The sequence below is a fragment of the Tenrec ecaudatus genome, chromosome 6, assembly GCF_050624435.1.
Source record: "Tenrec ecaudatus isolate mTenEca1 chromosome 6, mTenEca1.hap1, whole genome shotgun sequence".
Classification (NCBI taxonomy): domain Eukaryota; kingdom Metazoa; phylum Chordata; class Mammalia; order Afrosoricida; family Tenrecidae; genus Tenrec; species Tenrec ecaudatus.
Genome location: NC_134535.1, coordinates 115,470,819 through 115,497,311, shown reverse-complemented (window position 1 = coordinate 115,497,311; position 26,493 = coordinate 115,470,819). Strand labels below are relative to the sequence as shown.

General features: G+C 38.0%; 1 protein-coding gene and 1 non-coding gene across 2 annotated transcripts in view; both read right to left on the bottom strand.

Moving 5' to 3' along the window:
* Window positions 1-26,493, bottom strand: part of SLC15A5 (solute carrier family 15 member 5) — an 88,153-nt gene that overhangs the window by 1,215 nt on the left and 60,445 nt on the right. The window contains exon 8 of the mRNA XM_075553076.1: window positions 5,650-5,758. Within this exon, the coding sequence (XP_075409191.1) occupies window positions 5,650-5,758 (109 nt within the window). The remainder of the gene's footprint in view (window positions 1-5,649; window positions 5,759-26,493) is intronic.
* On the bottom strand, window positions 16,969-17,110 carry LOC142452008 (U4 spliceosomal RNA). The gene has a single exon (XR_012785080.1). It is a non-coding gene; the product is annotated as a U4 spliceosomal RNA (small nuclear RNA).

Below are 26,493 nucleotides of genomic sequence, written 5' to 3'. Positions count from 1 at the left end.
GTGATGTGTTGTATAACATTGGAGGGGCAATGGTATTACGTTAGAAACACAGATACCCTCCCTTCCATAAGAAACACCTGGTATTTCTTTCTATTTTACTATGTAATATGGTATAGATGGATTATATTAAGTCCCACAGATATATTTTCCTAATAATTTTCAGCAAGGGAAAGATATTTCATCTGCCTGCTACTAACTCCCTGGCCACTGCATGTCCCCACCCTGGGTTAGGGTCTGTCACTGTTACACTCTTTTAGGTCATATTGAGGAGGATTCTAATATAGGCAGAGGCGGGGGCTGTTATTTTGACTACGACAGAGTAAGATCTGCTTTAACACCCATGGATAATTCCTAAATTCCAGCTGAGGCTTTGACTCTAACAAGATTCGCTTTAGTCTAGAACTTAAAGTAGGAGTGCGTCACACTATTGCAAGGTCGAGAGTGGGCCTGCGTTGTTGTTCACTTCATTAGAGTTGATTTGACTCATAGTGACCCTATTTTCCAATGCATCTCCGTGAGTGTATTCCTGTTAGTCATTGACCCTCTATTCTACTAAGCAAGGTTCCCCCTCCCCACCCCACTTTTCCAGGAACTGTTTTCCTGATAACATTTTCAAAGCGTGTGAAGGAATTCCCACTACCCTTTCTTCTAAAGAGCAATCTGGTCATACTTCCTCCAAGCCAAGCTTATTCTGGTAATTCATGGTACTTTCAATATTCTTTGCCAACAGTATAATTCAAAAGTATCAGTTCTTCTCTGGTCTTCCTTGTTCATGGTTCAGTTTTCACACGCGGACGAGGCCTATAAAACACCACGACTTACCTAAGCCACACTTCAGTTCTCTAAGTGATGTTTTCTCTGCTTAACACTTTTTAAAAGTACATCTTTTTTAAAGCACAACTTTTTCTTAAGTACAACTCATCACATACATCCATTGTGCCAAGCACATTTGTACATTCGTTGCCCTCATAATTCTCACAATATTTGCTCTCCACTTAAGCTCTTGATATCAGCTTGTACCCCTTCCTCCCCGCTCCCTCTTTCTCATGAACCCTGGATAATTCATAAATTATTATTATTTTGTCATGTCTTACACTGTCCGACGTCTCCCTTCACCCTCGTTTCTGCTGAGAGGTCCTGTGTCGCAGATTTGTCCAATTCTTGAGAAATGCTGACTGCGCTCTTCTCTTTTGGCTTTCGTCTTCTTGTGCTGCCTTTTGAAATTTCTTTTCAGTTCTTTTATTTCATCATTTTCCCACTTGATTTTCCGCTTCCATTTGCTCTACGCGTAAGAGCAAATTTCAATGTCTCTTCTGATATCCAATTTGGCCTTTTCTTTTTTCCTTCCTTTTAAATGACCATTTGCTTTATTTATATGTGACACTCATGATGTCATCCTACAACGTATAAAGTCTTCAGTCTCTAGTGTCTAATGTGTTCAATCTGTTCTTGAGGTGGTTGATGTATTCAAATGGAATGTACTCAAAGTTGTATTTTGGATGGAGGACTTAGCTGTCTTCTGGTGCAACTTGAACTTGCAGATGCATATGACCAATTGATGGTCTGTTGCACAGAGGACCCTTGACCTTGTTTTGGTCAATGCTATTGCGTTTCTCCACTGTCTTTCCCCACAGGTGGAGTCCCTTGAAATCATGTGCATTCTATATGACAAAACCACATGTCTAGTCACATGTCTAGTCACATGTCTAGTTATTGAAAGAAGGCATTTGCAATGATGAAATCACTAGTATTACAAAGTCTATGATCTGAGGTCATACACTTTTAATAACCAATAACTTTTATTAACCAAGACCCAATTTCCAACTATTGTGCCTTCCTCTTTATTTCCATCTTTTTCATGCCAATTGATAATAATCATCAATGTACCTTGATTGCATGTGTCTTCCATTTCAGGCTGAAAATCTTGGTAGAATTCTTCAATTTGTTTATCATTGGCTTTATTGGTTGATGAATAAATTTGAACAATGGTTATAATGGTTTGTGCTTCCAGCTAGATCTTAAAATGTTCCATTTGATAATGAATATGATGCCACTCCTCTGGAATTTGATATTCTAAGCATAGTAGGCCACATGATTGTTTGATTCAAAATGACCAATACCAGCACACTACAATTTAAGATAATGGCCTCTTTGTGTTCCATTTCATTTTTGATGACTTCTAATTTTCTTAGATTCATACTGTGTTTGTTCCACAGTCTACTTGTTCATGGACATTTGCAGCTATTTTGTTCCATTTTGAGTCATGCTTCATCAGCAAGTTAAGGTCCCGAAAGCCTTCCTCTATTCATATCATTAAGGTGGACACTCCTGGGAGGAAGTGGCTCTTCCTCGTCATATTTTGAATGACTTCCCACCTGCGAGCCTCCTCTGTGAGCGCTGTATTAAACTACATTCCATAGCGAGTCTGATTAGTCTCGGAGCTCTGCTGACACCTGTTCACCAAGGGAAACCCTGCTGGCATTTGAAACCCCAGTGGCAGCGCTTTTGCATCATGGCAACAGACAAGCCATCGCAGTACAACAACTTACAGATGAATGGCGACAGGCTAATGCCAACTGTATATTGTTGGAGATGTGGTTTCATAATTAATCAAGATCTTGGAGAAAAGAAGAGCTTGGGATATTTCTTTTAGTGATGGTTGTGCTATCAATATCTGTCCAGGAGCAGGCAAACCTTTGGGCTTGGTGAAAATTGTATTGAAATTGGATGGGTATTGAGATCAAATACATATTTATTCATTATTAGTTGACAATAAAAATCAGTATATAAGTAAAACAATTCTGTACTTCTCATTGTAGGAGTAGATTGTAGCCCAGCAGGTAACCACTGCACCATGAGGGCACCCTTTCTGAGATGGAAGGGTGCTCAAAACATGGTGGATTAACTTCTTCCCTTCCTACTTTGTTTCATCTACTTTCTTGCTTCCTTTGAAAGAATTTGGGAGAAAAGAAGATAGAAAGTGAGGAATACTTGTTAAGAATCAGATTTATTTCTGAACAAACACTACCTCATCACTTTGTCTTTTCTTATCTCTGGTTTCTCCATTGTCTGATGTTTTTCATTTTAAAATCTTATTCCTTGTCTGCATCCCACCCACCATCACTTACTTATGGATATTAACTCATTTGCTTAATAATTATAGAAACAGAATCAGTTGATATTATGTCCATATAGACATGTACTCTGCTCAACTCTTTTTCTGTAGAACTTGAACAATGCTTACAGTTGAATGAATGAATGAGGAGCTTCATAAGCAAATAGATTTTGACTTTAATGAGATTTCACTCTGACACGAGACATAATCATACCCACCTTGACTCTACTTCCAAGAGTTTAGGAATTAAAAAAGGAAGAAGAGCACAGGGCAAAGTTGTTATTATTGAGTCAATTTTTCGCTCACAAACACCTCATGTGACAGAGTAGAACCACCCCATCAGGTTTTCTTTTCTGTAATCTTTACGGGAGCAGATGTCAAGGTCATTCACTGTCAGAGCCTCTGGGTAAATGTCAATTGCCACCCTTTGAGTTAATTGTCCCGCACTTAAGTGTTGCACCACCAGGGCTTCTTAGGGAAAGTATACGGGTGTTATTGTTATTGCTAGCCTTTGTGAGCAGTTGATCCTTTTCACAACAAGTTTATGAAGCAACTACTATTGCGTTTCCATTTTACAAAGGAAAGCAAAACAAGTTAGTCAAGATTAAACAACCTGCTCAGGTTTGTCGATTTGATAAACTGTGGAGTAGATACAAGTGGGCTGACTGTAGAGGTTATTTTTTAAGCCAATTCATGAAAGATAAAGCGCAGAGCTTACAATGGGAGCCAAAGCAGAGAACGAGGGACGGTGGAGGGTAATGAGAGTTGGCAGGTAGGCATTGCGTTTGTTTGGAGTCAATCAATGGAGAGGAAAGAGGCCCTGCATGTCACTCTAATTTGCATCCTGCATGTTACTTAAATTTCATTAGCCACTCAATTCTGGATTGAAGGACTTGCTTTGGGTCCTTCTGTAAGATTCTCTGCTTCTCTAATGTGCCTTTTGACCTAAGGACAAGACTGGCATTGTAGAGCAGTTATGTCTTATGGAAGGCACCCTAGTGGCACAGTGGTTAAGGTGCATGCCTTCTCACTAAAAGGTGGACCGTTGAAACCCATCAGCTGCTCCATGCTAAACAGATGTTCCTGTCTGCTTGTGTAAAGACTTGAACTCTTGGAAACCCCAGTTGTCTTCTGTTTCACAGTGTTGCCACGAGTGGGGATCAGTCTTATGATGACAGGTTTGAGTGTATATTATGGACTGTAAATTTGGTTCCTTACTCACGTTGGAAGGTAGGAAATTTAAAGATTCAGAAATCATACAGGATTTGATTCTGTCATTAATATTCTGCCTTCTATGGGGTTATTTAGGTTCCTCCCCTTAGGACTGCTCTGAAAGAACAGAAGCATGGTGAGTGAGAAACTAATGTTGTACGCCTCCAGTCCACTACAGGACCCATCATATGATGGCTCCAACAGAAATTCATTTGATGTGTACAAGAACGATTCAAGCAAGGGAGAATTGGCAATATATGACTTTTAATGCAGAGAATTGAAAAAAAATTCCACTACTATGTAGTGAGCATTGAGCTTAAATCTTAATGAAATGAATTCCCCTGAAACCTAAAAGAGGATGACATTATTGCCTCTACATGTTTGAAAATAGAAGCGCAGAGAGGTTAGGCAAGGGCACACTGTCACCTAACAATATGTCAGTGGGATAGGGGAAGTGGGAGGGAAACAGAAAGCTAATAATAATGGAGTGAAAACATGATCAAAAATTAACCACAGTGGTGACTGTAAAACTTAAAAAATATATTTAAACCACTGAATTGTATGGTATGCAGAAATTTACATCAATAAAATGGTTTTTAAAAAGAATATGTCAATGGGAGAGAAGGAGGGAGAGATGGGGTAGTGATGATTTGATGACAGTTATTAAACATTAAGTCATTAAATGATCTCTGGTGACTGACAATGGGATTTTAGGGTTTGTTATTGACCTTGAAATGGGCACTGTCTATTTAGAGGCCCGAAAGGGATCTAAATCTTCAGCTCCATTAAATTTCTGGAACTATTTGTTTAATGATATTTTCTTTTAATGATAACGACTCATTCAATCTTATTAACCTGGCTAGTTTCTTTCCGTTTTTTGCTCTATTTATGGATGTAGTTTTGTTACATAAAAAAAGATACAAATGAAGAGACACATCGGATAAGGTCTGGCAGGGTTTGAAACATGGAGCTTCCAGTTCGTAAAAGCGATGTGTTCCTTTCCACCTCCTCATGCGAATCATTGCTTTTGAATTAGAACCTGGCTATTTCTAATGCTAAAGTGGCAAAAATTTAGTGGCGATATAATTTTTTACTGCTGTTTTAACGTATATTTTTAGAATTGAGTAAAGCATTAGTTTATTATGAGGATCAATATAAAAAGTAAAATCTAAATTTCAATTTCTTGCACTGCATAACGTGTTAAACTGCTCTAATATGTTAATTTGTTCATAGCCTACTGGAGTCACATTGGCTTGGTGATGGTTCCCAGACCAATTTTTCATGGACTCAGAAATTATTCATGCTACCGCATACTTACTTACCTTTGTGAAACACTCCAGAGTCCCAAGACGTTCAACAATGTTAATGATGCCAGGAAGAAGAAGAAGTTTTCTAAATTGCCTTTGTTTAATGTGTTTGGAAACCAATTGCCTGTTAGGAATGAATGTAATTGTTATTCAACTGCAGAGATGTAAATTTCTGTGAATATTTTATCATTCCACAATTCATAGCGTTTTATTTGCTTCAAAAGCATCTACAAAGCAACAAAGCTCATCTGAACCTTCACTGTCAAAATTCACTTACTCCTGCAATTAGTAGTAAACTGGTAAACATACCATCCAAATATTATCAACATTTTGAAGGTCAAAAATGAAATGCTCCTAACATAATTTGAGGATCAGAAGAACTGGGTTCTGAATGTTATCTAGTGTGATAGGTAGGTTTATTGTGCCAACCTGGCCAGTAAGAACATGTGGGATTAATAAGGACGTAGTTTGATTGAAGGGCAAAGAGATAAATAGTTCGATGAGCCCAACATTTCTCTCTCTTGCTCTCTGGTGATCTGACCAGTTTGTGGCTGCCTTAGCTAGTTTTCTGCCTCAACTTGTGAGCTATACTACCTGTGAGACACCCAACCCATGGAATCATGTCACTAGAGCTTGAGGTTCCTTCAAGACCTGCTTCACCACAGTACTGGTATATACATCACTTGAGCTTGGAACTGTCACATCCTGTCATCTGGCTGACTCTTGGTGACCCACTCTGCTGTTTGCTGCTTGTGGCCAGACTGCCTACATTGCTCTATAGAAGACTCAGCTGTCTGCTTCCTTGACCTTGGACTGAGCAGCCCTCGTGAGTTGAAGGACTTCCAGTATATTAACTTTTTCATGGAAGGACGTTGAACTGAGCCCTCTGTACTGCTGTGTGGACTAATTAGCTGTTATATTCCTTTGTTCTGTATATATATAATATATATAAAATCATAAGTGTCCTGGTTTTGCTTCTCTGGAGAACCCCAACACATCTAGATTGTGCTATTAATTTGATAGAACCGTGTTTACCTCACTCATCTGAACACTTCCAATTTTAGAACAATGAATGGCACATCTGGATTTTTCAGTAATTATGTATTGAATGAAAGATAAATATTTGTCATGACCAGGTATTGAGCTCTGACCGACAACCATTTAATTAGCAGCTGAATGTTTAACCATAGTGTAACACTTATTTTCATACAATAGTTTTAAAACAACAATGGGATCTAGTATTACTAAATACATTATAGACAGATAGTACCACAGGATGTCTCAAAAGGGAAAATTTATCTTAACAAAGGAAAATAAAATTCAATGGCAGTTATGAATGGGTAGAATATTTCTTCCAAACTGTTATATAAGAGCAGAATTTGATCATCTTCAAACAGTCAAACACCAATGTTTTGTAATTCTTTGCTTTTTTGTGTGTTGGAGTATTTCATACAGTGAGTGGGGAAGACGGTTGTAAGACCAAAAACAAGCAGTCCATGTGCCGGCGGACTTGATCTTCAGTGTCATCTTTGGTGCATGGGTTGTGGGTTGCTTCCTGAACTAGGAAATGGTTCTTGGCCTCTCCTTTGACTGTGAATCCTTTTAAATGGGATTTGAATTAAATGCTCTGATCAAGGTTGATAGTCAGCAAGTGCATAAATATGACAGTCATGATTAATTGTGCTACTTCCAATTTAAAGCTGTTTCTCTTCTGTCATTTAACTTCCCAATGACCATTATTATGGATCAACCATGAAAATTAGCAGTGTCCATTATAACCTTGGGTCCATAAATGAAAGCTAGTACTGAGTTGAAAGCTATTTTATAAATTCCAATTCCCCATTTTATTAATTTGTGTTCTATTACAGAGGAAATTTATGGTTTATTACTATATTGACATGAGGCTTTCATCTGATATTTGGATAGGTTACATGTTTCATTGAATGCTTCCCCATTATCTATTTATGGAGAATTGTCTAGCCCTTTTAGTGTGTGTTTGTGTGTCTAAGAATGAAACATTTGACTACAGTTGAGTGTGGGGAGCTGGGATAGAGGTCAAGATATGGTAAAACAGCATCTCAATTAATTTTAGGAAGAACCAAGACATCCTGGTAAAACCTACTCAAATAATCCTATTTTCTTATTTCTCTTGAATTAATATCCCAAGCATATTTCTGTCCTTTTTCATTTCACATCAGCACTTTGCATGTCCTGCAATTACAACATTTTATGACCGTGTTTCTCCAGCTGGAGTAAGAGGATTCGGCACAGACGATGGGATGCGTTGGAATTAACATGACGCTAATTCTTCTTGGAGCATGAATTTTGGCCCATAATAAGTAATTGAAAAGACTATCTTTATATTATAACAAAATCAGATGAGGAAGGAGAATATAAATTTTGTAAGATCTTTAAAGATATAGCATAATATTTCTAAGAAATTGTGCAATTACAGCAAAGACAAGCCTTTTAGGAGACAGCACCAGATTACCATGGACTTGCCACTGCACTTGAGTTTATTGTTGGGAACTCCGTGGTGGGCAGAAAGAATGTCGGTGCAGGAGAGCACAATGCTAGAATGGTTAGAGCAAGGTAGTGGCAACTTATGGTTATGCACAAAATATTTTTAAGTGGGTTATTGAAAATTATTGCCCTATCACCCATTTAAACTTCAGATAATGCCTCTATGTTTTTTGCTTAAGTAATATCTTTTAAGGTACAGTTCTTGTGCTCATCTTTTGTGACATAACTTTGCTTTATTCAGTTATAATTTAATATTATAATTTTACATAGGAGCTTCATGATATAGTGTCATTTGAATTGATAGCATAGGACAAAAACTAGCATCTAATCTTATAAAGAGACTCTTCATGAGACCAAAAACTTGATTTATTTAAACAGAGGTTATCTGTCTATATAAAGAGACAGCACTGGATATAGAAAGAGTATGAGCTTTGAGGAAAAGGCAGTTTTTAAAAGTCAAATCTTGCCTCTATTATTTAATAGTTTCGCTGTTGGGCAAATAGCTGGACCACTTGAGCCTCCATATCTCCGTTTTAAGATAATGACAATGATGCCACCCGCAATGAATTGTTACGAGACATAAAAGAGATAATGGATGTCAGAGGCTGGACACAGAGGAGGCACTTGATCATCACCTTCCCCTGCCCCCTGTACAGGTAGCTCACACACTATCTTGTAGCTGGAGCTTGATCTTGGGCCTATTTCCTGTCAGATATTTCTTCATGTCCCATCTTTTTTTTATCATTATCCCAGGACTGGTTGTAAAATGTTCCATTTAACATTGTCAGTTGACTCAGCTCTTAGGTACTATAACTTTATTTTAGTAGCTTATAAACTTTTATTGTCATAATTCACATTTGTGCCATTTTTCATCCGACATTCCTAGTGGCTGATTGAAATCAGGAGCATCCTTGCAAAAGAAGACATAGTGGAGACTTTATGTCTTGAAAGAGACTCATTACACCTTTCTCAGTTTGGGTAGACAAGAGGATTATTAACACGAGAATAAATATAGTATGAAAGGAGATCACTTTTATACTGTAATTGGGTCACTTAAGTGCTATACATACACACATATTTTTTTCATTCCCTCAGTGATCTCTGATTCCATTTAGGAATATAACTGGCTAATAACTATCAAGAGTTAGATCATTAATAGAGTACTCACAAAATATTTGCCATTGTCCACAGTTCCTGAAAATAGTTCTTACTTACCCAGATTTTCATGAGCCCCAGTGGTATGCTGAGTTATATGTTGGGTTGCTAACTGCAAGGTCAGTAGTTTGAACCCACCATCCACTTCTCAGGAGAAAGATAAATCATTTCCTCCCATAAAGACATAATCTTGGAACCCACAGGAACAACCCTATTTTGCCCTACAGGGTCGCTGTGAGTCAGAATTGATGATGGCAGTGCATTTTTTTTTAAAGGCAACATTTAGTTGTCCATTTGAGGGTCATTAATTAGAAACTTTTCGCGTCTCAGGAAATGGAGACTCTAAGTTGCTGCGGAAAGAGAGCCCATGCATGAATAGAAAAGACATGCTCTGTTATGGAGCCCGTACAGATACCAAGTGAAATGTTTCCATTTGCCTAACACTATCAAGGCCATTTCAGAGATTAAAAAGGACTATAGAATCATCAAGCTTGCTTCCTTGTTTTTATGGATGAAAATAAAATGAGATAGAAGGTTTAGAGGGGTAAAATGGAGCACGAATCAGAGAACTCTATTTTCATACACGTAGGAAAAGACTCTACAATAGCTCCCTGTTGTAACTCTTGTTAGTATATTCTCAATGATGCGTGTGGTGCAATCATTGTAGTAGGGTGCTCCAAATTCCCCCCTGAAACTCCTAGGTCATCTGTATTTGAATCCTGGTGTCGATATTTAACCCACTGTGAGATTCAGTAATTTGCCCTCAATTTAAGGATTTTGGTACTAAATTGAGAAACATATCTGGAGACTCACACATCATATATTATTATAAAAAACACAAAATGACTAAATGAAGAGGAATCTTCTGTAATTTTCTCCCATCTATTCCCCCATCATAGAAGTTAAAGTACGTTTTAGCCAGAATACCATGTCTAGTTGGCTTAATGCACAACTACCATTTTGGGGGTGGGTGGGGAGGGGGTAAACAAGCCCACCAAATCTGTCTCTATCACTGCTAAGCACCAAGAACCTGTGCTTTAAAACCATATCAAGGTGTCCCACTCCCATAGCACCACAAGAGAAGAAACAAAAACAGGACAGAAACAGGCTCTACTGCATCACAAGTGTAGTCCTCAGAAGTAAACCACTGTAGGTGGGCATGACCTCTGGAGGGACAGTACAGCCATGCGTATTTGAAAGTGCAGCCTGTGATAGCTCTTTTTGATCCGCATGTTGAAGAACCCAAGAAAAGGTGTGACTAACAGTGTATGTCAGCCAAGCAGTTTGTTGCTGTATTTAGGTGTTAATGGGGCATGTTAACAGTAGACTGAGTACCCAAATGGAAAGTGACCAGCTATTATCATGTATCCATATATTCTCTCAGAAGGTAAACATTACCTCTGAGTAACTCTTTTCATTTGAGGATGAGTAGATGGGCAAAAAGAACAACATGGGAACACATCAATGTGGCTTATAAGAAATCCCTGAAAGACTAAAATAATAATAGTAACTATAGTAAATAAAAATGTTAGCCTCATAAAACAAAAACAAAATAGTGGGAAATACTAATATCAGGCAAAGCTGAATTCAGAGCTAAAAAGGGAAAAATCATCCAAAGGAACTTTAAGTCAGGCTTAGGGTTAGGTTTAAAATTAGGGTTAGATTTAGGATTAGTGTTAGTATTAAGGTTAGGTTTAGACTAAGGATTAGGGCTAGAGTTAGGTTTGATAAGAAGGTTAGGGTTAAGGTTAGGGTTAGGTTTGATGATAGGGTTAGAGTTAGGGTTAACTTTGGGGTTAGGTTTAAGGTGTCATTAAGGGATAGGAATGGGTGAGGTTTAGGGTTACCGTTAGTGTTAGGTTAGATTTAGAGTTGTTGTTAAGGTTAGAGTTGGATTTAGGAATAGATTAAGGGTTAGAGTTAGGATTAGACTTCAGGTTAGTGTTGTATTGTCACAACATACAATCCAAATAGAATCCCTTACTATCCACTAGCTGATGAAAACATAATAAAATTGATTGAAAATATGGGAGCAGTGTTATAGAAGACACATAGGAAGAAAGGAATGAAAAAGTAAAAGCCTACAATTCTTATTCTTATCAGCCTTTGAATAAACTGGTGTTTAACCATTTGTAATTCCTAGAAATTAAAGATACTCTTCCTAAACAGTTAATTCATCAAAGAGGAAATCAAAACTGTAATCACTTACTATTTAGAAAATAAAGAATATGAGAAAATGTACTTAAAGAAGTGGGTTTAAAGATATAAATCTCTACTAAGGCATATTTAAAGATGCTCATGTTTTCATGCTTCAAGAATGAAAATAAGTGAATGACTCATTCAACCCAAGAAATAAGAAAAAGAAGGAAACATTCACAGGAAAGTTAGGAGGAAGAGAATAAAAAGGATAAAAACAGAAAATCAATATATTAATTTTAGGAGCAGATTCATAGAAGAACAATGTATCAAATTAAACAAAGCTGAAAATCTAATTATAATACAGCAAAAGAGGCAAAGAGTAAAGCAAAATGTATTTAATTATGGCTATACTAGTGGTTACACATTGGGCTGCTAACCACAAGATCAGTAGTTCAAAACTGCCTCTGTGGGAGAAAGATGAGGCTTTCTACTCCCTTAGTTACAGTCTTGGAAACCCACAGTGGACAGTCCTGTTATGTCCTTTGGGGTCCCTATGATTTGGATCAACTGGATAGCAGTCAATTTGAGTTTATGCTCCATTGATGTTAAAAAAAAAGTCTTATGTAAATTGTATTATTATTTAGGAAATATTGATTGCCAAAATCGAACCAAGAAATATTGAATGCTTTTCCAATAAGAATGAAGTTGTATTATTTAATTCTTCACAATTTGTTTTTGAAAACACAACATGTATTTTATCAGGAAAAAATTCCCAATAATAATGGAAAATGGTAGAAAGGATGATCCCTACAAGAGACATTAGTTCTTGAATACATTTTTAATTTAACAGAATATATAAACCTTTCATCTAGTAGGTATACAGGTTCACAGCATACCAAAAGGGATAATATATTGTTTCCACATATTGTTTATCCTACATATGTAAAGATGATTTAATATTAAACTATATATTAATTGGATACATGATGTTAAGTCCAATTTAAAAAATCACAAAGTGACCTAAACAGTTGCTTAAGAGGCATTCATTAGAATTTAACCTAATTATATTTAAATCTTCAAAAACAGTAAGGAATATACATTTTCTTGATACAGAATATCCTTTAAGATCCCCCTTTTAAAATAGAGGAAAGGACTAGGAGACAAAGGGCACTTATAGAGATCTAAATACAGGCATGTACATATGTAAATATATTTATATATGACAGTAGGGAAATAGATGTATGCACATATATTTATAGGTTTAGTATTAGGGAAGTAGATGGACATTGGTCCTGTACTCAATTACTCCTTCAACACAAGAACACTTTGTTCTAATAACCCTGTACTCTGAGATGCTTACCTTCCTGACATGATCAATCGCTGAAGACAAAGTGGGTGCATAAGCAAATGTGGTGAAGAAAGCTGATGGTGCTTGGCTATCAAAAGATATAGTGTCTGGGGTCTTAAAGGCTTGAATATAAACAAGTGGTCATCTAACTCAGAAACAACAAAGCCCACATGGAAGAACACACCAGGCTGTGTGATCATGAGGTGTTGATGGGATCAGGTATCAGGCATCAAAGACCCAGAGCAAAAAATCATAATGTGAATGTGGGGGGTGGTAAGGTGAGGGGGGGGTGAAATGTGGGCGGAGTGGAGGCCCAAAGCCAATCTGTAAGCAATTGGACATCCTCTTACAGAAGGGTTGTAAGGAGAAGACGAGCCGTTCTGGGAGGAGTATAGCCCCAATAAAATATACACCAATGAAAAGATGAGCTGATACTAAGGGCTCAAGTAGAAAGAAAAAGCTTTGAAAACAATGATGGCTACATATGTACAAATGTGCTTGGCACAATGGATGGATGTATGGATTGTGATAAGAGTTGTATGAGCCCCCAAGAAAATGATTTTAAAAAAAGATTTCCCTTATAATCCCACAAAAAAACAAGTAGCAAAATAAATGAGATGCCTATTAAAATCATGAGGAGATAAACTATCCATTGTATCTCTTTTCCAGCATTGACATTGCATGAGTAGTTCTGTGTCCTAACATAAATTATATTAATATGAGAAATAAAGGTATACCATTATACTTCCTTGAGGATTAGTTTGAGCAACCTTAACAGGATCAACTGAAATATTATCATTAATTTACTAGGAAATTTTGAAGCAATTGGATAGAAGATGTCAGCATTAATAATGTTTAGGTTATATAAGTACATAGGCCTAACATTACTGGGTTGTAATGATATTGGAAAAAACATCCAGTTGAGTAAACTCCCTCACTGCCATTGTTTTGATACTAACTCATAGCAGCCCTGTAAGCCAGCATAAAACTGTTTTTGCGGAGTCCCGAGACTAAATCTTCCTGGGAGCAGACAGCCTTCTTTCTGCTGCAGAACAATTGGTGGCTTAGAATGGTTGACTTTGTGGTGAGCAGCCAGTGGGTAACCCACAAGGCCACCACGGCTTCTTCAGTTCATAATAGCAAAAAAGGAAGGAAAGTAAAGCCTACAATAAAGTCTAAATGAAATGAAGACATGTTCAAGAAGCTATAGAACACTATCATTTCGACCTGACTAGATGCAGGACACACACGTCACAGACTTCCTACAACAAAGACACAAGAGACCAGGGTGGTCATTCTGGAAGTCTGAGCTTCAGAGGAAAGGACAGAGAGGTGGATGAAATAGCAGTTAGGAGAAGAAACCCCAAAGCAATGAGTGGTGACACAGAAAGGTTACCTGGAGGCTAGCCTGGCATGACTTGGCCATCTTAAAGTTTTGCAAACAAGATTTGATTGAGACAGCAGCCTGGTACACCAGTGGCTGGCAACAAGAAAGGGGGATCTTCCCTTTTGCCCCTCACCTTCCTGAATGGCCGCATCGCACTTTCACTTACCTACCTAGCAGCTGGTGATGCCTTCCCTTACACAGGCCCTACTGTGCCCGAGTATGGTGCTTCATCCTCCTGTATCAAGGTACATCACCTTTGAGGTGGGAGATGCATGAGCTCAGCCTCAGTAGACATGTAGAACACACCGTGCCAGGACCCTGCCCACCTCTGGACAGGAAAGATCCCCCTCTGTAACCAGCGGTCTGTCCCCAGCTACTCTGTGGGCCTGAAACAATTCCCTTTGGAAGCAAGTGTCCTCACCTCAGCCACCACCTGAGCTGGTAAAAACGACTCTAGATTATGTGTCCTGTCCCCTCTGCAGGCTAACAGGAGCTCCATCTAGGACTAGACTTCACTGTCACCTCCTTCCCCAACCCCCCAATGAACTATGGCTGGTAGAGGGTACAGATCCATACTGAGGGACAGGTCCCCATAATATTTTTGTTTCACCCTTTTCTTCCCCTTTCCTCCACATTTTTAAAAATTTTTTTCCCATTTTCTCTTCTCTGTAGTTTTGAATACTGTATTTTTCATTCCCTTGTTTTTATTTTCCCTTAACTTATTCTTTTTAGTTATTATATTTTTGCTGTTTGCCTGTTTTCCTCTACTCATTTAAAAAAATATATAATTTCTATCTCTTGTAGCCCCATCTACTAGACAAGGGTCAAATCTGCCTCATTCTGCTACACATGTGAACATAAAACAGAGAACAGTGTGTTCACCTACATTGTTGTCCTCTTATCCTATCTCACCCGCCAGGAGGAAATTGATGAAGGCCTAACAATGCACCACTACACAATCATCACTTAAATACAAATACAACAGTATTTGGAGACAAAAAATTCAATTCCCAGTAATAAACATGATAGAATGGCACAACAAATGAACAAAATACGGAGCGGAATGATCTTTCTGTGCAAGAAATGACATTGGAGTGACCTGAATAGGAATTCAAAAGGTACTTCAATAGCTTGTGAGAAAGCTGCAGACAACACCAAGGAAAATATGGGGGCAAAAAACTTTAGAAGAATTCAAAGCAATATTACTAAAATAAATAACTAGAGACCATACAAAAATAGTAAATAAAAATCCTGGAGATTAATGAAAAGGTTTCAGAAATAGATAATGCAATGAAAGGACAAAGGAGTGGAATAAAATCAATAGAAGGTTGAGCTTCTTCCTCAAGATTTTGTAGCAATCCCAAGATGCCAAAGCGACTTCTCTAAAGATACATTCCTTTCGCTCAGTGATGGGCAGGTGCTGGTGAGTCGGTTCCCACTCATAGCCACAGTGTGTACAGCAAAACAAACACGGCCCAATGCTATACCGTCCTCACCATTGTTATCTTTGAGGCCAATGTTGCAATCACTATGTGAGGGTCTTCCTCATTTTCCCTGACCCTCGAGCATGACGTTCTTCATCAAGAAAAGGCCTCTCCTGATAACGTGTGCAAAGTATATGCAGCGAACTCTTCAGCCTCAGGTCTAAGGAGGGTTCTGGCTGTACTTCACTCAAGGAAGATTTATTTGGTATTCTGGAAGTCCAGAATATAGTTAATATTCTTCACCCACATAATTCAAATTCATCGATATATCTTTGGGTTTTCTTATTGTCTAACTTTTGCATTCATATAAGGTAATTGAAAATACTATGACTATTTCAGGCATATAGTAAGGCTCAAAGTGGTATCTTTCCCTCTCCACCCCACTCTCCCTCCACCGTCCCGCATCGCCCCCCTCACTACTGGTCCTGAAGGGATCATCTGCCCTGGATTCCCTGTGTTTCCAGTTGCTATCTGTACCGGTCTATAGCCAGATTTGTAAGGCAGAATTGGGATCATGATGGGGGGTGGGGAGGAAGTTTTAGGAACTAGAGAAAAGTTGTATATGTTTAACCATTGCTACACTGCACCCTGACTGGCTTGTCTCCTTCCTGAGACCCTTCTGTAAGGGGATGTCCTATTGCCTACAGATGGGCTTTGGGTCTCCACTCCGCACTCCCCCTCATTTACAATGAGATGATTTATTGTTCTGATGATGCCTGATACCTGATCCCTTCGGCACCTCGTGATCACACAGGCTGGCGTACTTCTACCATGTGAGTTTTATTGCTTCTGAGCTAGATGGCCACTTGTTTAACTTCAAGCCTTTAAAATACCCCAGGTGTTATATCTTTTGATAGCCGGGCACCATGAGCCTTCTTCACATTTGCATATGTACCCGCTTTGTCTTCAATGATTGTGTCAAGAAGGTGAGCATCATGGAGTGCCAGTTTAATAGAACAAAGTATTCTTGCATTGAGGGAGTACTTGAGTGGAGGCCCTTATTGGGGCTCTTACAGCTCTTATCATTATCCATCCATCCATCCATCCACTGTGTCAAGAATCATTTGATTTCTTGACTAATGCTTCCATGGATGTTGATTACAGATTCAGTATAACAAAATCATTGACAACACCAATCTTTTGTCCACTTACCAGGTTGGTGCTCATTGATTCATTTGTGGGGATTTGGGGAACAGAGATCAAGCAATTGACTGTTCATCTAAAGATTAATGGTTTATATAATGGTTTTGTACAGGGAGCAATTGTTTTCTTTCTTTCTTTTTTTTTTTTTTGCTCAGTCTACATAGAGACTGTCAAAAATTGCCAATGCCGACTATATTTCAAGTTGTCACAGCGGAGTATTGGGGAAAGTTTTCAATTAGCAATAATTATGCCTCGGATAAACATCACTGGCTATGATATTTGCCACTGTACAAAACTAGGGAGCAATTATTTTCAATAGACATGCAATACTTAAAAAAATTATTTTAAAAATGTTGATGACCTAGCAAATGTCAACAATTTTGGAAATAACATTTATATGGGTTTTATATCCTGTTTTATTTTAGACACATCTTTCACTTCATTGCATGCTTTTTTGTACTGAAGCAAAAGTGTAATAAAATTTTAAAATAAAACAATAAAAAAGAGCAGACATTCATTCTCTAGAAGGACAGTAGGAATCAACCTAGACTGTGAACTGCTTCTGAAAACCCTACAGCTGATAGCGATCCTCATCACAGCTGCTTATGTGGACAGTGCAGCCCTGAGAAATGTTCCATTTAGGGTGCACGGAGGCCAACTCAACAAGCTCTCACAACAAATGATACAATCTAGGAGGCTGTGGGAGAGAAATGTGTTGGTAGAAGAGTCGGTGTGTTCAAACCTGAGTTTTACCATTTACCAGCTGTGTATCTTTAGGCAAATTACTAATCTCTCTGTTCCTTCATTTTCTTGTTTATAAAATTGCAATAGAATTGGATTCTACCTCAGGACTGTGAAGATTAAATATATGTAATGTGTTTAGAGCAGTTTTGTCACATAATAAACACCCAGTAAATAGAAGTTATTGTTATTTTCAAAAGAAAAAGAGAAAGACAGAAAGAAAGAAAAAGAAAGGAAGAAAGAAAGAAAGAAAGACAGGAAGGAAGGAAGGAAGAGAATAAGCTCATGGTAGTAAAAAGAGCTATGGAATCATGGACGTCTGGTTCCACCATTACTATATGATTTGGGCAACTTATATAATAACTCTTCTGAGCTCATTTTCCTCCATGTATGATAAAGCTACAAATATCTACCCCCAAAGAACTGTTGTAAAGATTTAATGAAATAATATCTTTGTGAAATGCATACAGCAAAGTCTGCATATAACTGACACTTAATAAATGTTAATTTCTTTCCTTCCTCCTTTCAGTAACCTGATTTAAATGCTTCATTTGAGATTCATAGCTCTCCTACCTGAGTTAATTTTTAAAACACATTAATTTTCATGATACCTGAAGGAAATAATACCTAACAACTAAATTCTAAGTTTGACTTTTCTTCCATTTTTTCATATTTATCTAATAAGAACTGAAATTATTATTACCCTCAATTTATAGGCAAAGAGACAGAAGCACAGAGAGGCTGAACTGTTTGCCTAAAGTCATATAAAGGAGACAGAATAAATGTTTGTTGAATGAATGGATGTACTTAGATTGAGCCCCAGATCTGCACATGCTCGATACTCTGCTATAGGTAAGAATGCCTGAGTCGTGGCTTTCATTTACATTTCCAGTTCTTGGGAATTGTGGATAAAGATAAAGTCAGGTTGGTGTTTCTAGAAAGGACACCGTGTCTTTCAAATCGTAGAGAAATAGCTATGATTTGTTAATAGTTCGTTATTCACCTGAACTGCAGAAAAACAGTCATGGGTGATATTTGCCATCACAAGGGTTCTTACAAGAGTGACTTCATTCTCTCGGAGAGCATTGGGAGATAAAAACCCATCAAGATAGTGTGTGCTCATGATGATTTCAATGAATTATCATGGAAATGAGTTTTAGAAGAGAGGTAATGCTTTGTGATAATAGCCCGATAATGCCATTAGCTATGAACTGTAATTGTAATAGCATTAGTCAAATGAATATATCTGATATTAATTTGAGTGTCAAATATTTCTATATGGTTCTTCTTGTTAATTAAACATCAGCCTTGGTATTATTAATTCAGAATCCAGCCAGGGTTTCCACATAGTAGGAGCATAATTTGTATTTGTGTGCTATTAATAAATTGAACTGTAAATGGAGATATTTAAAATAGTAAAATATTGAATTTTTAAAATATCATGGATATAGCAGAAATGGTTTTTTGCCAAATATCTGCCTATTTTTTTCAGTCAGTTATCTCATTTGCAACTGTAATTAGCTAGTGGTATGATAAATTTTAGAATTTGAGTTTTCTTGTCTCATTTGGGGGAGAAGTAGCCTATAAGATTTACCCCAAATTGCTTTAATTCAGATTGAAGTAACTTTGGGTAAAGCCGAGTTTTTCCCGCTCATCTGTCCATTTGTCATAGTGTGGTGGCTTGCATTACTGCCAGTATTTCAGATGCCAGCAGCGTCACTTAGGGTGCTAAGGTTTGAGGGGAGCTTGTGGTGATCCACTTCCGAAAAACTGTCTCATGAAAGCCTTATGAATGACAGCCTACTCCAGTGCCAGAAGCTGAGTCCCAGAGGTGGAAGGGTGCTCAGATGCAACTGGGAAGAGCTACCTCTTCTAAGTAAACCTGACTTTAGTGGCATGGGGGGGGGGGGAAATCAAAGTTTATGGTACATCATATGTTCATAGGGAATAACTCAAAGCAAGAAGAGGTCCCTTCAAACGTGCATTAGTAATCTCAACATGGACTGCATGTTGGGAATCTAGGAAAACTGGCAAACATCACAGATGGATCAGAATGCATAGAGTGATATCTTAGACATTAATAAACTATAATGGACTGGTATCTGTCATTTTAAATCAGATAATAGCATATTCTACAATGCCAAATTGAAGAGGAATGGTGCTACATACATTGCTTAAAGGAACATTTCAGGGGGGACAAGGCAAGTTAATGGGGGGTTAATAAGTTATTTAAATTGTTGAATACAAAATTATCTGAAATGTAGCCTTCCCACCCAATTCAGAGGGGAAAAAAAGAGAGACCAAACAAAAATAGAAGAACATTTCAAGATATATCCTGAAGTATACCTCTCTCAGTGATGGGTTATAATCCAAACAACTGAAATGCAGACCAGTTGAGCATGACAAAGTTCTTGGTATAAGTATGTCAGAAATAGTGCCTAGGACATATTTATTTAAATTTACTAATTGTTTGTCTAAACTTCAAGTGTAACTGGGCATTGTGTATTTTTGTTTGCTAAATTCGTAATTTCTGTATATATTCACCTGCGGTCACCATTCTAGATCTGAAATCCCCTACACCAAATTCTTAGAAAGTGTTATTTAAACCTAATGACTCTATTTCTCATTTTCTGGTTACTTTTCTTCTGAAAAAATCTGGTTTCCATTCACTTTTCCTCAACCAAATGCTTCACAGAAAAGTTCATCAGTAGCCATGCCGTTGCCCACTCTGTGGGCACTTCCAGTCTTCCTTCTAGGACATGTTACAGTGACCTTTCATGCGGTTTACCATCTCCTGCTTTGAACAGTCCTCTCATCTACAATGGACATGGGTACCGTGGACTCACAGGACAGCTTGCATGAATGAAACACTGTGCAGTCCTGTGTCATGCTCACAGTTTTTGTCATGCGTGACCCCACTGTGTAGTACTGTGGCAATCTATCTTTTTGAGGACTGCCCTCTGTTTATGTTGATCCACTGCTTTACCAAGTGTACTGTCCTTTCCCTGGGACTGATCTCTCCTGGGAACATTGTCCAAAGTATGTGAGATGAAGTCTCACCATCGTTGCTGCCATACACACATACAGATACAGAATGTTTGTTTATATGCATATGAATTTCCTTCTATAGATAGTACATGTCTTTTTCAATAGTCTATTTCACACTTGGAGTCCCTGGGTAGTTCACATGGTTAAAGTACTCAGATGATAACCAAAAGGTTGGAGGCTGCAGTCCACTTAAGGGCGTGTTGGAAGGAAGTCCTGGAAATCTACTTTCAAGTAATCAGTCATTGAAAACCCTATGAAACCCACTTCTCTTTGATACACAAGAGGTCGCTTAGAGTCAGAATTGACTTGCAGCAAATACATATTTCTTATTCATTCAAATTCTCATTTCAGTTGTAGGTCAAGGTCTCATTTTTCTTACTTTTAATACTCAACAAATATTATTGTCAATGGGTCAGATGCTATTTTTGCACCAAATAATCTCAGATTCATATATTTAAGCCTCATCAATGTTCTGAGCTATAGATATTTCCATTTGAGTTCTTCATAGTTTTGTCAAAGTTAATGTATAAAAATGCACGAGTGAAAGTTTCATAATCGATTTTTCTCTCAGCCATCTCTATTTAGTAAGTGGAAACTTGTTCACCCAATCACTCATCTCAGAATCTGAAACGCTTCCTCAAAGCCCCTACCTCCCTTCCACCCCCCGACTCAATAGCAAAGTCAGCACTAAGATTTTGATTTTACCTCTATAGATTTTATTTATTCTCTCTATTTGCTCATTTTTCTTTGTCTGTCATTACTGTAGACTTCGCTGGCTTACTTCAATTGTACCCATCTGCTTCTTCCAAATCATTCTCTTTCCCTTTGAAACTATACGGTGTCAAGAGCAATTTTAAAACACAAGTAGACCATACCACTCATCTGATGAATTCCTTTATGATATATCATTACACTCAAGTTTAAAAAATTCCTATTAACCAAGAATCTTGTATGGCTTCGCCTCTTGCCAACTTAATCTCATGTGTTTCCTTTTTTCTAAATATTTTAGGTTACTGCCCTTCTTTGAATTCCTCTGATGCAACTAACAATTTCTTACCTCATGACCACCACATATTTGCTCTTTGGTGGATACAGACCAATAACCATTCTAGTTCCAACTTCAACAGCATTTGTTTCGAGACCCTTTCAGTGTGAACATAGATTGATGCCTTACTCTATCTATACTTCAAACAGGCCATGTAAACAATGATCGATAAATGGCATGGGTTGATAAGATAAAGGTCAAACTTGGAGCACTACATTAGTCACCTCTGCCTAAAATTTAGATGTGCACACCACATTTCTAACAGTTTAATTGACTGTCAGAAATAATAGGCCATAGCTTAGATATATGAAAATGAATTGTGCAATCATCACCACAATTTCAAAACCTTTTTCTTAATTCTTGTGCCCACTATTATTAGCTCATCACTACTGCCCCCAACCCCACCTTCAATGACCCTAAGGAACTAGTTTCTGTCGAGGTAGATTTACCAATCCTAGATTTCCTATAAAGAAAATCATACAAAAACCCCAACCATGATGACCAAATAAAACATGAAAAGCCTCAATCCGAGTGAAAGTAGAAGATAATAGAAATTAGAACAAATAATTAATGGGTCAAAGGGGAAAATGATCATATGTTAAATTTGAACTGTATCTTCAGTAATCCACCTTCCATTGCACTCTGTCAGAAGGCAAGACTTTCAAATCCCTCATCAATGGTCTGAGGGAATTCAGTGGAGCTTAACCATGTGGGAACTCTGCAAACGAATTTTCACTTCCATTCTCATCCACAGCCTTCTGAAAGCCAGGTGTGCACTACATTTATTTAGCACATCCTTTTCCTTTCTTTTCTTTTTTTTTTCCTTGATAAATACTAACGTGCCATGTCAAAATGTGATGACCCAGTCCACTTGCACTATGCTCTGGGATTCATTTCAAATTAAAATAACCACTATTTTTGTGAATTTATAGTTTTCACTACCACTTGTCTATAATATTGTGGTGGCTTGTGTGTTGCTGTGATGCTGGAAGCTATGTCACTGGCATTTCAAATGCCAGCAGGGTCGCCCAAAGTGACAGAGTTTCCAGACTAAGAATAGACTATTAATAAGGAATAAATGGTCCATTTGGAGGAATTGGCCACTAAAACTTTATAATATCATCCAACCATTGTCAGAGATAGTGCTGAGGTCAGAAGCCATCCAAACATGATTGAGGAAGAGCTTCCCTCTGAAAGTAGAGTGGACCATACTGACTTAGAAGGAGTAAAGCATTCTGGACCTTCATTTGCTGCTGGGGCACAACTCAGCTGTACATGTCTATGAATAATCTGAATATAGAACGACTAAAGAATGAATCTGGGAAAACTGGAAGTGGTCAAAAATGAAATGGCATGCCTAAATGGTAACCTGGGTATTAGTGAACTTAAATGGACTGGCCTCGGTCATTTTGAATCTGAAAATCATATGATTTACTGGGCCTAAATAACAAATTCAAAAATTGGCTTAGAATTAATCATCAAAAAGTACATTTCAATACTCTCTGTCTATATTTACACAAGGAAATCCATTTAATACAATTATTATTCAAATTTATGCACAACCACTAAAGCTAGTGATGAAGAAATTGAACAATTTTACCAACTTGTTCAGTATAATGTGATCAAACGTGCAATCAAGACCCACTGATAATTAATTATTGGTGCTTGGAAAGTGAAGCTGGAAACAAAGAGGTAGGAACAGTAGTTGGAAAATATGATAGAAACAATGCTGGAGTTCAGATGGTAGAATTTTGTAAGAGCAATGACTTCATCATAAATGACTTTTGCAACATTATAAAAATCATTATACACAATGACTTCTACAAATAGAATATAGGAATCCAACTCCCTAGATCTCTGGGAAGAGACAGTGGAGAAGCACAATATCTGCACTTAAAATGAGACCAGGAACTGACTGTGCATCAGACCATCAATTGCTCATATGTAAGCTTAGTTGAAGCAGAAGAAAATGAAGTCCGTGAAAACCAAAATAAGGCTTTGAGTATATCTGACCTGAATTTGTAGAACATCTCAAGAGAATATTTGACTCATTGAACACTAACGACAGAAGACCTGATGAGCTTTGGGAGGACATAAAGAACATCCTACGTGGAGAAAACAAAAGGTCATTACTAAATCAGGAAAGAAAAGATGAAACTGAATGTCAGAGAGATTTTGAAACATCTCTGGAGTGCAGAGTATCTAAAGCAAATGGAAGAAATGACGATGTAAAATAGTTGAACAGAAAAATGTAAAGGACAATTATAGAAGACAAGTAAAGTACTCTAATGAAATGTGCAAATACCTTCCCTCCCACCCTCATGAATCCTTAATCAGTTATATATTAATATTGCTATTTCATGTCTCACACTGTCGGTTGCCTCCCTTCTCCCACATTTCTGTTACTCATTCTCCCTGGGGAGTAGACTATATATCCAACCTTGTGATGGGTTCCCCTTTTCTCCCATCACCCCTTACTCCTACCATCCCCATACCCTCATAATATCAAGACTCCCGCTACTGTTCCTGAGGGTTTCATCTGTCTTGAATTCCAAGTGTTGAAAGTTCTTATCTGTACCATTGTGTGTACTTCGGTCTAGCCAGATTTGTAAGGTAGAACTGGGTATTAGTAGTGGGGGGGGGGGTAGGGGGTGGTAGGAAACTTTCAGGAACTAGAGGAATGATATGCGTTTCATCAGTGCTATACTGCATATGGTTGAATCATGCCTTCTTTGTAGCCCTTCTGTGTGTGTGTGGGGGGGGGGGGTATGTCCAATTGTTTATAGGTGGACTTTGGGTCTCCATTCCAATCCCCCTGTTTCACATCGATATTATTTTGGATCTTTTGATACCTGGTACCTTATCCTGTTGACACCTCATGATCACACAGGCTGGTGTGCTTCTTCCATGTGTGCTTATTTGCTTCCCGGCTAGATGGCCACTTTAAGACCCCAGACTCTATATCTTTTGATAGCCAGGCACCATCAGCTTTCTTCACATTTTCTTATGTACCCATTTGTCTTCAGCAATTGTGTCGGCTCTGATCATTCTTATTCAATTTGTATGATGAGCAAATAAGCAGGAAAGCTGCCTTGAGTAGGAAGTGACTTAGCAGCGCCTACCTTTAACTGCTACTGCTTTCTCTATATTTCCGAAAGTCCTCACACACACCTTGCAAAAATAGTTTATTACTGACACTATTTTCTAAAAAGAGAAACGGGGCCTCACAAAGATTAAGTAACAACCTCAAGATCTAATAGCTCATTAAGAGCTGTATTGGCTTGAACTTAGTTTATCTAACTAAAAAATCTGCACTCTCTACTGCTTGTGAGGCCAAAGAAACGGAGGGTTGTTTGGCAAATCTAAAGGCTCATTTAGCTCTACCCTGATAATATCACGAGCCCTTAGGCTTCTAAGTAGCTTCAAGGTTTTCACAGAAGCCAAAGTTTCAAACTATGAAATAAACAGTTTTCTGTAAAACACAAGCTTTTTGTTCAAGGACGACTCTACATCTAATTCCAACCGAGGACTGCGAGCCGGTAGGAGCTGTTAGTAAGCAGCCACGTAACAGTACAGGCCCACCTAAGGCGAGATGATGGACTGCTGGGCTTTTATTTCTTCTCTTGTCCTAAAACTTTGTAAGTTCAAAGCCCTCATGAAGTTAGATCCAGGACATAAAGCTAAACGTGAAGAAACCTATCTTTTCGAAAACGGGTGTGACCCGTAAATCTTTGATATTTTTCCATATGCAGAAGTATTTTCTTTTTTCAAGCTATGGCAACTGCAAACTCCCGTGTCGAGAACAACTCTGGAGTTCACGCTGACATGACTGCCAGTGGCCTCAATAATCATGGATTTTTAAATGATAATTTTAAAGATTTCATTTTTATTTGAAGATGAACTTGGTGGGAATTAACCAGCCACTGCTTTCTCTTTCCTTAAGTTCTGGGGAGAAGAGAATTGCGGGGCAAAGATGTACCCTTTGACCTCTCGATTCTCCCCAATTATGCTTTTCTCTCAGAGGCATTTTGCTTTGCAACTTTCAGTCACCTGCATGCCTATAACTAAGATGTCATTTTTCACTGAATTCTATTTTGTTATTTTTGTCAAAAGATACGTTCGAATTCCTGGGTGTGAAAAAACAGCTCTTGTTGCTGATGGGATGTAGCTGAAATACGCAGCTTGACTGACTTCCTCCCTCCCTTATATTAGCATTGCTACTTTTAGATAAACTATTCCTGAAATGATTAGTGGCGGAGGATGGGTTTAGTCTTGTATCCTCTCCTCTAAAGCACTCACAGGGAGCGATCCCAGAAGGATCCGTTTTCTCACTTGTACTGAAAATGTCACTCTAACAGATATCTGTCTGCACAGTCAAGTTTTGAGAAATCTTTTGAATTTACCGCATTCACACCATTCTCCACCGGGGTGTTAAAAATGACTGGTGCAGCCTGGAGACTTGGAGGCTGTGATAACTGATCATCTTTTCAAACGCTACACTATCATTCACACACCCCCGTGTGCGCGCGCCCACACATGCTTAATTGACATGAATCCTTGAAGGTTTAAAGTACTGTATATGCTCAATGGAATGTTGGGGTTGGAGGGAGAAGGGGTGCTGGGGGAGGCAAACAAAGAGTCTTAGTTGCATTATGTTTGGTTTCATCAAAAAGTTAGTCTCATTAGACTGAATAGACTGATCTTGCTTTTTAAAAAAATAGCCCACTGCCCCGTTTAACTTTATTTTATATTTAAAAATAATTTAAGGCATTAAAATGTCCAAATAACGTATTTAACATTATCGGCTCATCTCTTAAAAAAAGTGAAGTGCAGCATTTGCTATTTT